The 13354-nt window shown below is 41.9% G+C and overlaps 1 protein-coding gene across 1 annotated transcript; it reads right to left on the reverse strand.

Moving 5' to 3' along the window:
- Window positions 1–6030: 6030 nt before the first annotated feature.
- On the reverse strand, window positions 6031–12641 carry LOC123191928 (uncharacterized). Its single transcript, XM_044604466.1, has 9 exons — window positions 12546–12641; window positions 12233–12421; window positions 11511–12116; window positions 11268–11405; window positions 7664–10257; window positions 6995–7163; window positions 6791–6889; window positions 6287–6549; window positions 6031–6199 (listed from the first exon to the last, which is right to left on the reverse strand). Exons 1-9 carry the CDS (start codon window positions 12639–12641, stop codon window positions 6031–6033), a joined length of 4323 nt encoding a protein of 1440 aa, XP_044460401.1.
- Between the last annotated feature and the right edge of the window lie 713 nt (window positions 12642–13354).

Consider the following 13354-nt stretch of genomic DNA (forward strand, 5'->3'; position numbering starts at 1 on the left):
AAAAAGGTAAGTTTCTGTCCCCCCTCGATCAGAAAGGGGACGTTCCCCCGCGATCACAACCTGCTCCACCACCCCGACTCACGTGATTCTTTTCCATCCTACTTTTCTCCATCCCCACCTCTCCTCCCCTCCTATTCCCTTCCAGCCGTCCCAAAAGAGAGACATCTTCTTCTCCCCCAAGAAAGAGGCAAGGTTCATCCTGCTCAGATCTCAAAAGCTTCAAGCCTGCAATACGGACGGCGTCCATGAAACTGTTGATCTAAACACATCTAGAAGCAGCAGAAGCAGGCAAGTTCAGAGGTAAAAAGCTGTAGATCTGCTCACCTTCCCCAAGCCCCAGCCCTCTCCAGCATCTTCTGTAGAAAAAAATGGAGCTGCTTCCTGATTTTCTCCATCTGTGTTTCGTCCTGTTTTCATATGAACGATTTTTAACCCTGTGTTGATTATTAAATCATCTGCCTGCTTCTGCTGATTGTAAGCATGTGTCAAGTAGAAAAAAAAGGATGAACATCATGGCTGATGGTTGATGGGTTGTAGAAAGTAACTTGCATCGTAACTTGTATGAAGTTAGGCAAAAAAATATTGTCTGCAGCAACTTGCATTGTAAACCTAGGCAAAAAAATCATTGCTTGCATTATCAGCTTGTAAAAAAATGAACAGTAGGCAAGTAATACTGTGAAAAACATGCAACTCATGGCTGATGGAAAAGCAACTTGGAATAAAGAGGTAGGCAAGAAAGCTATTGTGAAGAAGCAAGTGATGTATAAAAGCTAAAATCTACTACAAATGGTTTATCGTTGGTACTTTTATTCACCAGTGACAAAAAAAGTGAGGTTTAATTTACCTTTCCAATAAGGTGTAGGTTGCATGATCCTACAACAGTTGTTGTTGTTGTGATCTTGCAATTGGCGGGGAACAATGCGGGTGGATGCAACATATATTGCTATTTTGATCCTGCAAAAAAGAAATGGCAAAAGAAATTTCCTATAGAACTACTATAAAATGGATGTATCAGTTGCAGCACGAAGAAACAATTCACGACCTCGACAAACAGATTGCTTGGAAAAGCGACTACACAAAGACAGTGATAACCAAAGTTGCTCCCAGTACAAACTTTAAGAGAAAAACAAAGTACTGAACATAAAAAGGGACAAACATATGTTGCCCATGACTGCTGCTATTCTTAAGTTTTTTCTGACACAAAACATGCTGCTGCTCTCTCTGTTTTTTGGTGTGAAATCCATGCTGAAAACACTCCAAAAAAATGTCTATTCTCTGGCATCTAGCTTGCTTCCCCCTTGAGATCCTTGAAAACCATGCATATGTATGAGTTGCCTGCATTTTAAAATGATAAAAGGTTAGTAAAAATTATGATACAATCAAAAAACAGATGCTCAAAAGAAGATGCTGTCTTATCATTCAGTTTGTGATTTTCAGCAACAACAAAAAATGTTCTGTGTTGAAGTCATTCTTACAACAACAAAAAATGCTATCTTATCATTCAGTTGTGATTGCCTGGGTTTAGTTTCTTACTTGCTTGACATCAAACTAACTAGCTTTGGTTTTTCTGGTTTAAATGTTGCACAGGCTGTAAAAAAGATGATTGACCTAAATGAGGAACCAGATGATATGGATATTGGTGATCCAGTGAACTCTACACAACAGGCTGCTCAAAATCCTGAGTTAACCGGTGATTCTCCTACTCCTCATATAGTGCAAAATGCCACAGCTCCTGTGGCAAAAACAGTGGAGACAGATGAGCAAGCACCTGCAGCGCAAGAATCTGAGACTGATGGCCATACCCTTGATGGCACGGATGCCGCGGGTGATACAAGTGTGACTGTTGGTAATGGTTTGACAGGCTTTGGTGCTGAAAATGATGAAGAGGCTTGGTCACAACCGAAGGAGCCTCATGTGGGCATGAGGTTTGACACTTTGGAAGGCGCAAAAGAGCACTACAATGCATATGCCTTGCAGATTGGTTTTTCAATCAAAATGAATACTTCAAGGAAGGCTGTGAAAACTGGAGTGTTGATAAAACAACAGTTTGTTTGCAACAAGTTTCGAAAGCCTGAAGCTGATGACGGAGGGGCAGAAAAAATTCCTGTGCTGGATGATATCGTTGAGCAAACAAAAGATGATGATGAAGACGAGGATATTGTCTTTCTTGATGATGATAATAAAACCAAAAAGAGGAGCAAGAAGCGGAAGAGAGATAAAATAGTGCAAACTGGTTGCAAAGCTAAGATGGTTGTCAAACTGATAGATGGCAGATGGGAAGTGATATATTTTGTTGGCGAGCACAACCATCCACTAGTTGACAAACCAAGTTTGACTAAGTACTTGAGATCGCACCAAGGTATCCCACCAGAAGAAAAGGCATTCCTTACCCACCTACATAACTGCAACTTGACAACAGGTCTATAACCATATTACCCTTCTCTCCGACAATTTTAACTGCCCAGACTTGCCCAAGTATTGTATCCATCTTGCTTGCAGCATGTGTGTGATTTGCCAGACTAAGCACACAAACATGCTTGTTTTTTATGAAAAAAGGTCTGCTACCCATTAAAACTTGCCTTGTTTTTAAGTATTATTTGCCTGCTCTTGATCAGAAAACAAACGCGATGGGTCGTGCCTCTGTTGTCTTGTCTTTGTTGTGAAATGTGGTAGATGGACTTGCCTATAAATTGTCTGTTAGTTGCTCAATGTATATTTACTACCTGCCTACCTGCCTTTTGTGCAAATGCATGTTAGTACAAACCACAGCCCAAAAATAAGTTTGTCTGACTGGTTTTATGAAGCTTGTTCTTCTATTTCTTCTACCTGCCTACCTGCATGTTTGTTGTGTTAGTTGCTTGTACATTAGGATGAAAATGCCTAAAATATCCACCTGAGTTGACTGTTCTTAGTTGTGTTAGTTGGTGAAAGAAATCAAAATTGTTTTTTTGTACTGTTCTTAGGTAACAAGGGTTTGACCACCATTTTGACTTCATTTTGACTCCATTGAATGCAGGGCGCATGATGCACATCATGTCAGACTTCTATGGGACAGAGCTAATTGTGCCTTATGGAACTAAGCACATTACAAACCTGAAGACGGTCTTGAACAAGGATGCTACAAGAGAAGGCGACATGATAGAGACAGTAGCATATTTCAAAGATCAGCAAAGAGAAGATCCAGACTTTTTTTACAAGATAAAGTATGATGAAGAAGACAGAGTGGAGAATATTTTCTGGGTCGATGGTGCAGCAAGGAAGGCATACGTGGAAGCTTATCATGATTGCATCTCCTTTGACACAACATACATGACTAACATGTACAACATGCCCTTTGCGCCGTTTATTGGAATTAATAGACATGGGCAATCATTTATGTTGGGCTGTGGTTTCGTTAGGCAAGAGTTGGCTTCTAGTTTTGATTGGCTATTCGAAACCTTCCTTGAAGCAATGCATGGAGTAGCGCCAACCAACATCATAACCGACCAGGACATTGCAATGGCGCAGTCAATTAAGAAAATCTTCCCTACAAGTGTGCACCGCTGTTGTCGCTGGCATATTATGAAGAAAGCACAAGAGAAGCTTGGGCCATTGTTGGGACGAAACCCTGGCTTGTCTAAAGATTTCAACAATTGTGTTGACTTTAGCTTTACACCACAGGAGTTTGAGGCAGGTTGGTGTGAGCTGATGATGAAGTATGAGGCTATGACTGACTCCCACTTTGAGAATCTATACAAGTACCGAGAAACATGGGTGCCCTGTTACTTCAAGCATCAATTCTTCCCTTTCTTGCAGTCAACACAACGCAGTGAGGGGTTCAACGCTGTCCTTAAGCGTTATGTGAACCCACACAAGTCCATCTTGAACTTCGTGAAGCAATATCAGAAAATCCAAACACACATACTAGTTCGAGAGGGTGCGAAGGATTACAGGACAGGACATTTGCAAAGTGAAATGTGGTCATCTTACCCAATTGAAAAGCAAGCCTACAATTCATACACTAGAGACTTGTACGAGAAATTCCGCGATGAATTTCAGTTGACTACAAGGTACAACGTGCGACCCCACGGTGAACACTTGTATGAGCTTTACCCCAATCAAGAATGGGTTGCTAAGTATGGTTCTAGGAGCTATTTTGTGACTGTTGAAACTAGTGCTGGAGACTACAGATGTGAGTGTTGCAAGTTTCATAGGGATGGGATGCTTTGCTGCCATATATTGAAGGTTTTCAACCATCTTGGGGTTGATGAAATCCCAACGCAGTACATCAAAAGAAGATGGACACCTCTAGCAATCACGGATGCACCGCCTGCTGTTGAGGATAAGCCTGATGAGTTGCCGGAACAATCGAAGAAAGAACTCCGTCATGCAAACTTGATGATGGACTTTGGTGGACTTGCTAAGGTTGCTAGTGCATCGGATGCTGCGACAAATATTGTAAAGAAGCATATGCGTGGAGCGCGTCACGAAATAAAGAATCTCAGCCTGTCAAGGAAAAAGAAAACAGCAGCCCCTCCCAGTGGACCGACTGGTGGGCCACCGCCATCAGCTGGTGGTCCTGTGCCACCAATGACAAATGCTTCAGCGAGTAGTGGCAACGCACCACCACAAGCTGCGCAAGCCCCTGCTAGTGCTAGGCAGCGTCAAACTATTTCTGCCCAACAGCCAAAAAATGCAACATCACTACCTACAAACAGTATGGGGCAGGGTGTGCATCCACACACAGCAGTTGGGGGTGCGCCAGTGCACAAGGGGTCTGCGGTGCCAAGCTCGTTCGCTGCAGGGCAACAGTTAGGATTTGTACCTCAGAGTATGGGATCTGCGCCACAAACCAGGGGGCCTGCACCACAACTGTTGGCGACTCCGACCCTAAACAGTGGGCCTGGCCAAAAACTGAGGGGGGCTCCGCGACAACTGTTCAGACCTGGAACACTAACCATAGAGCCTGAACCAACAACGATGAGGGCTCCCCAAACAACCTACTGGCCTGCACTACCACTTAGGGGGGATGCACCACCATCCATGGTTACTACACGAGCAGACATGAGTCGTCTTACAAATGCTGGCCTTGTAGCATTCCCTACAGATTCTGCAACAATTGCTTGTGCTTCTGGGCTGTATATAACTTCTACTAATGTGCAACAAGCACATGTTGCCCCAGTCTCATCTTCTTTGGCGCAACCTCCTGGTGGACATGCACGCCAACCACTCAACATGGAATCCCTACGTGCAGCTGTTGCAGCAGCGCAAGGTGGTTCTACTACACCTGACACCCGAGTTCCTAGAGACCCCCCAAAATCGACTACAAAAGGGAGAACGAAGTCGAAAAGGTTGCAATCAGCACTCGAGCTACATCCGAAGAGGAAGAACAAGTGCAGTTACTGTGGGTCTTACAACCACAACAGTGCACTGTGCCCCACAAGATTGGCGTGATGAACACCACAGGAATGCGGGAACACAGATGGAGTTTCGATTATGAAAGACAAAAAAATGAGCAATTACTAGATGCCCGATGATATGTTTACCCTCATTTGAATTACTGTCTTTCATGCAAAAAAGACAACTTGCTTTTTAAGCCTGTAAGGTTCAAAAGTGCTCTGGATAACTATATTAGTACAATGGATTGCGTGATTATTATGTTTAGATTGCCTGGTACTACAGTTAAACAGATTGGTGTTAAATATGGGTGTTCCATGACTACATTTCACCATGGAAAAAAGTAGGCAAATTCTGTTTTGGTGTTATTGCAAGTTACAGAATGGTTTCAGGCAACTCCTTGATTGTTCAAAAAATATGGGTGTTCCATGACTACATTTCACCATTGAAAGGTAGGCAAATTCTGTTTGGTGTTGTTGCAAGTTACAGAATGGTTTCAGGCAACTCCTTGAATGTTCAAAAAATTACATATGACTTCTGGAAAAAGGGCGATGATGAAAATATTATTCATGTAAAAATAATGCTGGCAAACTTCAGTTTGTACGCGAGCAAAAAGAAAAAGTCAGTAAAAAACATGAATGGAAAATAACTGACCTAAGCTAACTTCAATACAGCTTCCCATGGAGCCTTGTTGCGTTCGGTGTTAACCCACGTGTTTGTCAACTGCTTCCTGATATTTTGAACATCCTCTGCTGTAAATCTTGGAACGTTCCTTCCTTCCCACCCATTTGCAATTGAGAGAGCAAAAATGCCGCAGTCATATCTATAGAGAATGTTTCAGGTCAGCTATGAAACAAGTATGAATTTGTTAGGAATTTGTTTTGCAGTTTGTCTGGGAATTGATGCTTACTTGTTAGTTTGTTTTGGCACATCAATGTTTCTTAGTGTGAAGTCATCTAATGAGATGTGAGACTTCGGATAGTGCTCTTCCCACAGAGCCCGAAAACTAGCAACCATAGTCCTTGCGCAGACATCTAGAGTCTTGTCCTGAAGTGTCCTCCATGAATCAAGCACCTCGAACCTTCGATCCCTTATATTCACGTTGAAGACCCAATAATGGTTGCCTGAAACCTTCTTTGACTTGTCGATATTCTCTAACACAATAAACATTATCTGTGGGAAAAAGTGCAGAAAACAAAAGCTGAGGGTAAGAACATAGTCTGTAGGCAACTTGAAGAGATATGGAAAGCATGTAAAAGTTTTCTCATGCTATGAGGAAAAGCTAATTGTGATTCTGCACTCTGGCAACTTTCATGCATGTCCTGAAAACTAGTACTCTGCTATTCACATGCGGGTGGAAAAAAAGGAATGGGAGAAGAGTACTATAGTGGAAATTCGAGAAACATGGACTTACCATGTCTTTCCGGTCCAGGTGATTTGATTTCTTGAATCGGGAAATAATCTCTTGGCTGTTGATATCATTGGAGAGGAAAGTCATCTGCAGCATCCTTGTCTATAACACAAAAAGGGACAAGGTGGTTAGAAATGACCAAGTAGGAACCAAGTACAAAAAAATGCAGAACCTGAAGTAATAATGACTCCTAGTCCTTTTTCTTACCGAGAACCTCAGGGGCATGACAACCTTCTTGGAGTCTGCAGGCAAATTCATCATTATGGACAGTATGCCAATTTCCATTACATGTGTCAAGACATATCCTTCTTTTTTCATAGAGTTTGCAAGCTCCCTCACCGACACATCATATCCATTGTAGTCAATTACCTTCGGGCTGCAATAAAAAACGAGAAACCGAAAAAGGACAACCATGAGAAAAAAGTAACCAAGTTGCCTGCTGCTGTACTTTTGATTGCCTAGAAATAGATCCTGTTTTGCCTAAGGAACATAAACTTGGGGTTGTAACAATTTGCAATGAATTCTTTCTACCTAAAAGTGCATGTCTAGTTAGCACCCAAGTTGCCTGCTGCTGTACTTTTGATTGCCTATAAATAGATCCTGTTTTGCCTAAGGAACATAAACTTGGGGTTGTGACAATTTGCAATGAATTCTTTCTACCTAAAAAGTGCATGTCTAGTTAGCATATATAAGGCATGGGAAAAATGTGTTAATGCCTGAAAGTGCATTCTGGTTAGCATGTATTCTTCATGGGGTGATTTTTTGCCTGCTTGTTTTACTTCTGTTTGCCTATGAATTCAGCCTGAATTGCCTGAATGGTGCATTTTAATTGCCTAGAAAAAACATGTAAAAAATGCCTCATAAAAAATTTCATACCTAGTATCTACATCTGGTGATTCTTCTTCATTCAATCTCCCGTGCAGAATAACCGATGCATACAGCCTGCTTACTTCAGGTTTGCATATGTACACTTTCCTCTCATTATAGTCCAAGAATGGTGACCTCTTGCAAGGAGGTGGCTTGATAATCCTTCTCTCAAATTGTTGTGGGACCATCTTTCCTGAGCTGCTGCTGCTATAAATATTACTGCCTGATCCCACTACTACTTGGTTGTGGGTAACTTTTTCAGGTGTCTGGTAAATGTTCCCAACTATGCCTTCAAGATCCACAACATGATCGTCATCAATTATTTCAATGAGTGGCTCCTTGGGTACTTGATACTGCAGGGACTCATGCTCACACTTCATAGCCTGTTCTTCTGCATGTGCATACCCTTCATCTATGCCTTCGAGATTACCAACTTTTTCATCTTCAATAATTTCAATGACTGGCTCCTTGGTTACTTGGCACTGCGATGACTCATGGTCAGCCAATGCATTTTCTCTGGCATCTCGATCTGCTCCATCATCTACATGTGCTGTAGGAAAATCGTATTTGAAAATATCAAAACTTGGAGCTGGGCAGTATTCACTAACAAAGACATTTGAGCTTTCACTTCTGCTATGCTGAAACTGTTGTCCATCCATCTCTGCTGGAATATGAATTGCTGACTTGCTTTGCAGATCGTTGGTAGATGGGGGAACGCACCTTGCCAAGAGCTCACTGACATCTAGCACATTTATTTCCAGTGGACTGACCGCCTTGTTAGCATAACTAAATTTGATATCCTTCAGCTGCGGATGGGGAGGTGATTGGGCAACTGTAGGAATAAAAGCAGGCAACTTGCCCTGAACTTTTAGCAACTTTGCTTCCGAACTTGGTTTAATGTTGCCGCCGATGACATCTTCCATCCCTCCAACCCCTGTGATTGACACTGGAGGTATGTTCTCCTGACCTGCATATAATGGTACAGCCTGTTGTGATGCTTTGTAATGAAACAATTTGCCCCTCTGGATGTCATTGGCTGATTGCATCCCATTCCCTAGAACAAGATTTTGTGCTTGACCATTTAGACTGCTTAGTGGTTGCCTCCCACTACGGTTTGTACTAGGGACTGCTCTGCTTACTTGCAATGATGCATCCTGTTTCATTTGAGTTGCTCCTCCTGCTGTGGGTTGAATTGATGCATGTGCAATACTTGCCTGAAAATCAGATGAACTTGCTTCCTCCCTAGGATGACTTGCTAGAATTTGTGAGGCACTTGGTTCTTGTTTTGAAACAGTCCCTGGTGAAACTGCAACATTTGTATCTTTGCCACTGGTGAGATCTGCATGTCGTGCTGTTGAGCTTGATGCTGTATTGGTTTCAAGCTGGTTCTTGTGAGTGCTAGAACTTGCCTCTTTTGCATGATGTAATGCCTGATGTTGCAACTGAAAAGGCCCAGATTTCTTCATGGCTGACTTTGTTTCCTTTCCACCTTGCAGTTCTTGAACATTTTGGGCACGCATAGCTCGCAGTTCCTCCACTGTCTCTGTCAACACCGTTGGCTCTGATACGAAACTCACACTCTTTTTCTTCTTTGGTGTTGGAAGTGGTGGTACACCAACTTCCTTGGGTTCATGTGGAGCCCCTATCTCCCTCATGATTTTCTTGCGAATCCACTTGGGGCAGACATCCTCAAGATTGAATGCCATCCCCAGTTCCATTTCTTCTTTTCTCAATAGCTCTTGGAACATTTTGCTCGCTAGCACTGCAATAGGCTGCTCGTCGAGATCCAACATTTCTTTCACTTCAAACATGCGGATGCGTGGCATTTTGCAGTAACTTTCCTCGTCCATCATAACAACATCTCTCACAGAGATGCTAACTGCCTCGTCAAGCCCCTTTGGCTTCATATCCTTTTTCTCTTCGAGTAAATATTGAAGTGTGGATTGCTCGTCATCAGTCTCTGTTTCCTCACCTGCAGAATCCTCGTTCCCTCCATTGTTTCCGCCATTGCCACTGTTGCCACCAGAATTGTTGTCATCCTGGTCTTCCTCATCACCCTGCATATCATCGTCCCCCGTGTCTTTGTCATTGTCGTTGTCATTGTCTTCGCTTTCTTCATCATCATCGTCTTCCTTTTCTTCATCCTCATCTTTTTTTTCTTCCTCCTCCTCTTCGTCCTCCTTATCCTCCTTGCTTTCATCCATTACTGCTCCCCTCTCCTGAAAAGTTGCTTCTCCCTCCTCGTTGTCGTTGCATCCAGCTTTTTGAACTACAAAGTCGTCACCATCATCATTGCTTGAGTGGCCGTCGTTGTCACTTTCATCACCCCCTCTGTCCCAGTCACTTTCGTCACTGCCACTTGCATCTTCCTCACTGTCAGTTTTGAACGAGTCTTCTTCACTCGATAAGCTTTCTCTCACAGCTGGAGCTTGTTTGGATCTCCTAGTAGGTTCTTGCCTCCTCTTTTCCACATGAACAGCCTCTGATCTGCTTGTCCCCTCTTGCGCATCATCTATCCCCCCAATACCAGAAACAAGCTTCCCAACTGCATGTGAAATAGTTGAACACATTTCGTGCACCATACGTGTCAGCTTCTTTTGTTTCTGCAAACAACAGGAAAGTAGAAAAAATGGATGAACATGATAAGTCTTGACAATATGTTGGTTTGAGATTAAAAATGGAAAAACTAGTGAGCATAACAGGCACTTGATAACTTACATTTTGTCATATGACTCAGGTAATCTTGCTGCTACAAATTTTGTGACGTGGTCCATGCTACCAAACAAGCTATCATCCGCACACCGTGAGAACTCAGTCTTCAGCTGCTCGTTGGGTTGGCAAAAAAAACAATAAAGGATGGGATAAAAGGAATTAGTGAATTCTGGCACTGGCTTGACAACAGAAAAAAAAGAAACCGTAAAATGCTCGTGAGAGTGCTTTGATTTAACTGCCATTTTTAGTTAGAAAACTAGCCTATCATGTTGCCAAGTTTACAGAAAAACAAATGCATGCTTTAACCCAAGTCAAGCACTGTGGCATCATTTTTGCCTAAATTTCCTTATCATGTGTGGATGGGGTTTCTAGCATGTAGAATCGCTTAGTTTTTCAGTATATAACTTAGCAGGACTATATCAATTATAGGAAACCATCAAGTTGCCATAAAAAACTATGAGCTTGCTAATGTTTAGTGTGCAACTTGCTATGGTGAAATTATTGGATTTGCCTATTTTTTCTTAAAAAATTTAGACATCAGCTGCTATAACTGCCCCAGCAAAAATCCTACCTGTTGCAGGCAGTTGCAAACAAGGGTAAACAAAATGAGTAGAAAACTACAAAGTTGGTTCATGAAGTACTTTTGAACTTGCTACTGTCCAATATACAAATTGCTACGGGCAATGTGTTGGACTTGCCTACTTGTTGACAAAATCTTATACATCAGCTACAAAATAGTGACAAGATAACAAAAAAATGACCACAAAAAACTTTGTACTTGTTTGGACCTTATAATTCAATTGCCTCCTCTATGAGAAGCTAGATTTGCCTAACCTTATGCCTTTTAAAGCAAATAAAATTCAATTACTGAATACAGATGTGATGACAAAAAATAGCTTACCCGCAGTTTCCCATATTCCCCGGGAGCTTTCCTGTCCTTCTTGATAACTCTTGCCATCAAATCTGAATTCCAAACTGAAACCCTTGGTACCAAGCTGGGAATTGGTTCATCAACATCCAAAGAGTCTAGATACAGCAACTGAGTTCCGGATAAGAAAAACATAAAGTTTGAGTTATGATATGATTTTTAAGAAAACATAGAGCACATAGGAAACATACAGATTCAAAAGGTAGGTGGACTTACTACGAGGTGGAAAACACAGCAACAAACGGCCTTCTTGGCACGACCTGATTTGAATGCTAGCTTTAGTTGATCAACCACAAACTGGCATATGTTGGTTTCAGTTATTCCATTTACATCCATGACCGCAGGGAAGCTTTTTGGTGAAATGCTTAAACTTGTAGATGGTGCAAGGAAGCAAGAGAAGACAAGAGACAACCATGCGCGTAGGAAGTCGTCATCGTGAGCTCCTGCCATATCTTTGATCATCTTGCACCATGCTGTGAGAGATGGTGAATTCTTTGAAGTGATATTGTAAATCCTGAACATTGCCTTTGTGATCTCAGGGCGGTTTTCGTAACAGACTTTTCTCCCCCTATTTGGCAAACCCCATATCCTCCGAACACTCGCAGCATCTACTGGAATCTTCCCCCTCTCTGGAATAACTATCTGTGACATCTCTGGATCATAATGCTTCATTATCCATTGACTAAGATCGCCAGGCATGCTGTTCGCTGCAAGGTCCAGCAGGCCTCCAAACTCTTTTCCAATAATAACACCTTTTTGATTAGAAACCAACTCTTTATTCAATTTGAACAGCCTTGCAGGCGATGCCCTATTCCTACGACCCTATGGGAAAATAGTTTGAAAAACAGAAGAAACAAAAATCAACAAAAATGGAATATGCAAAGCAATTTAGACACCACTACTAGGCAATTGTTTCAATAAGGTGAAGCAGAAAATACCTCGTTTCCTCCGGTTTTCTGCCGCTTTGGATTTGGTGGCTTATCCACACCACCGCTTTTGTCACTCACATTTTCAGCATCTCCGGGAAGACTCTCATTGCTCACAATATCATCAGGGCGCTTCCCTCGGCAGATAATTGCCTTACTCCTCTGGTGCTTGTACCCAACTAACGGTTCACTGCTTTGAGCCTGAGAAATGAAGATAAACACATAAATAACAATCCATAACATGAAGTTATGAAAAAATAAACCAAGAATGAAGATAAGGAAAAAGGTAGAATGTTTCGAAAATGATTTAATGAATTCTGCACACCTCCATCCTACGGGCTTCAGTTGCATGAGATGCGCCATCAACAGAATCCAATGCAGGGGGGGCATCCTGTATGCCTTTTTTGCTTGCCCCCGACATGTTTTCGTGCTGCACGTAAAAAAGAACATCATCACACATGAAAAAAAGGAGTAAAAAACTGCAAATTTCCTAGTGTTCAGCCTAGTCATGTAAACACAGAATGACACACATAAATGCATGATCACATTAAAAAACAAAACTAAAAAACTGATGCAAAAGTGTCAGGCAAACTCATACAGAAAGAAAACATGACATGCTGGCAAAACGGGTAGTCATATAAGGCAACTAGAACTAAAACTAAAGCTGAATTTATTTCTGTTTTGCTATATAAAGTTGGACTAAAGTGTAAAGAAAAACTGAAGCACATCAGACACACTGTTTTTTCAGATCAAGCAACTTGCACCAATGTCGTTTAAAAATTGACACCAATAAACTAGTTCCCTCTATTCTACATCTACCCATGGCCTTATCGCGGGTTGCTTGATCTGAAAGTATTGTTCACACATATAAGAGATAGGAACATATGGACAGACAACATACTACAATGACCCTAATTCAGGTTTTGATACCAACATACAGGTTTTTTCCTGATGCCCAAATACTTCATTGAGCAACTTCTGGCAACATATTGAGCAAGTCATTCACCGCAGTGAAGCAAAAAACGAACAAAAAACTACAGAACTTCTGTATGGGCAACTTCAGGAAACATATTGAGCAAGTCGCTCGCAAAACTAGAGCAACTTGACAAAAAAAAGGGGACAAACTACAGAGTT

The sequence above is a fragment of the Triticum aestivum genome, chromosome 2A (assembly GCF_018294505.1).
Source record: "Triticum aestivum cultivar Chinese Spring chromosome 2A, IWGSC CS RefSeq v2.1, whole genome shotgun sequence".
In the NCBI taxonomy this organism is placed as follows: Eukaryota; Viridiplantae; Streptophyta; class Magnoliopsida; order Poales; family Poaceae; genus Triticum; species Triticum aestivum.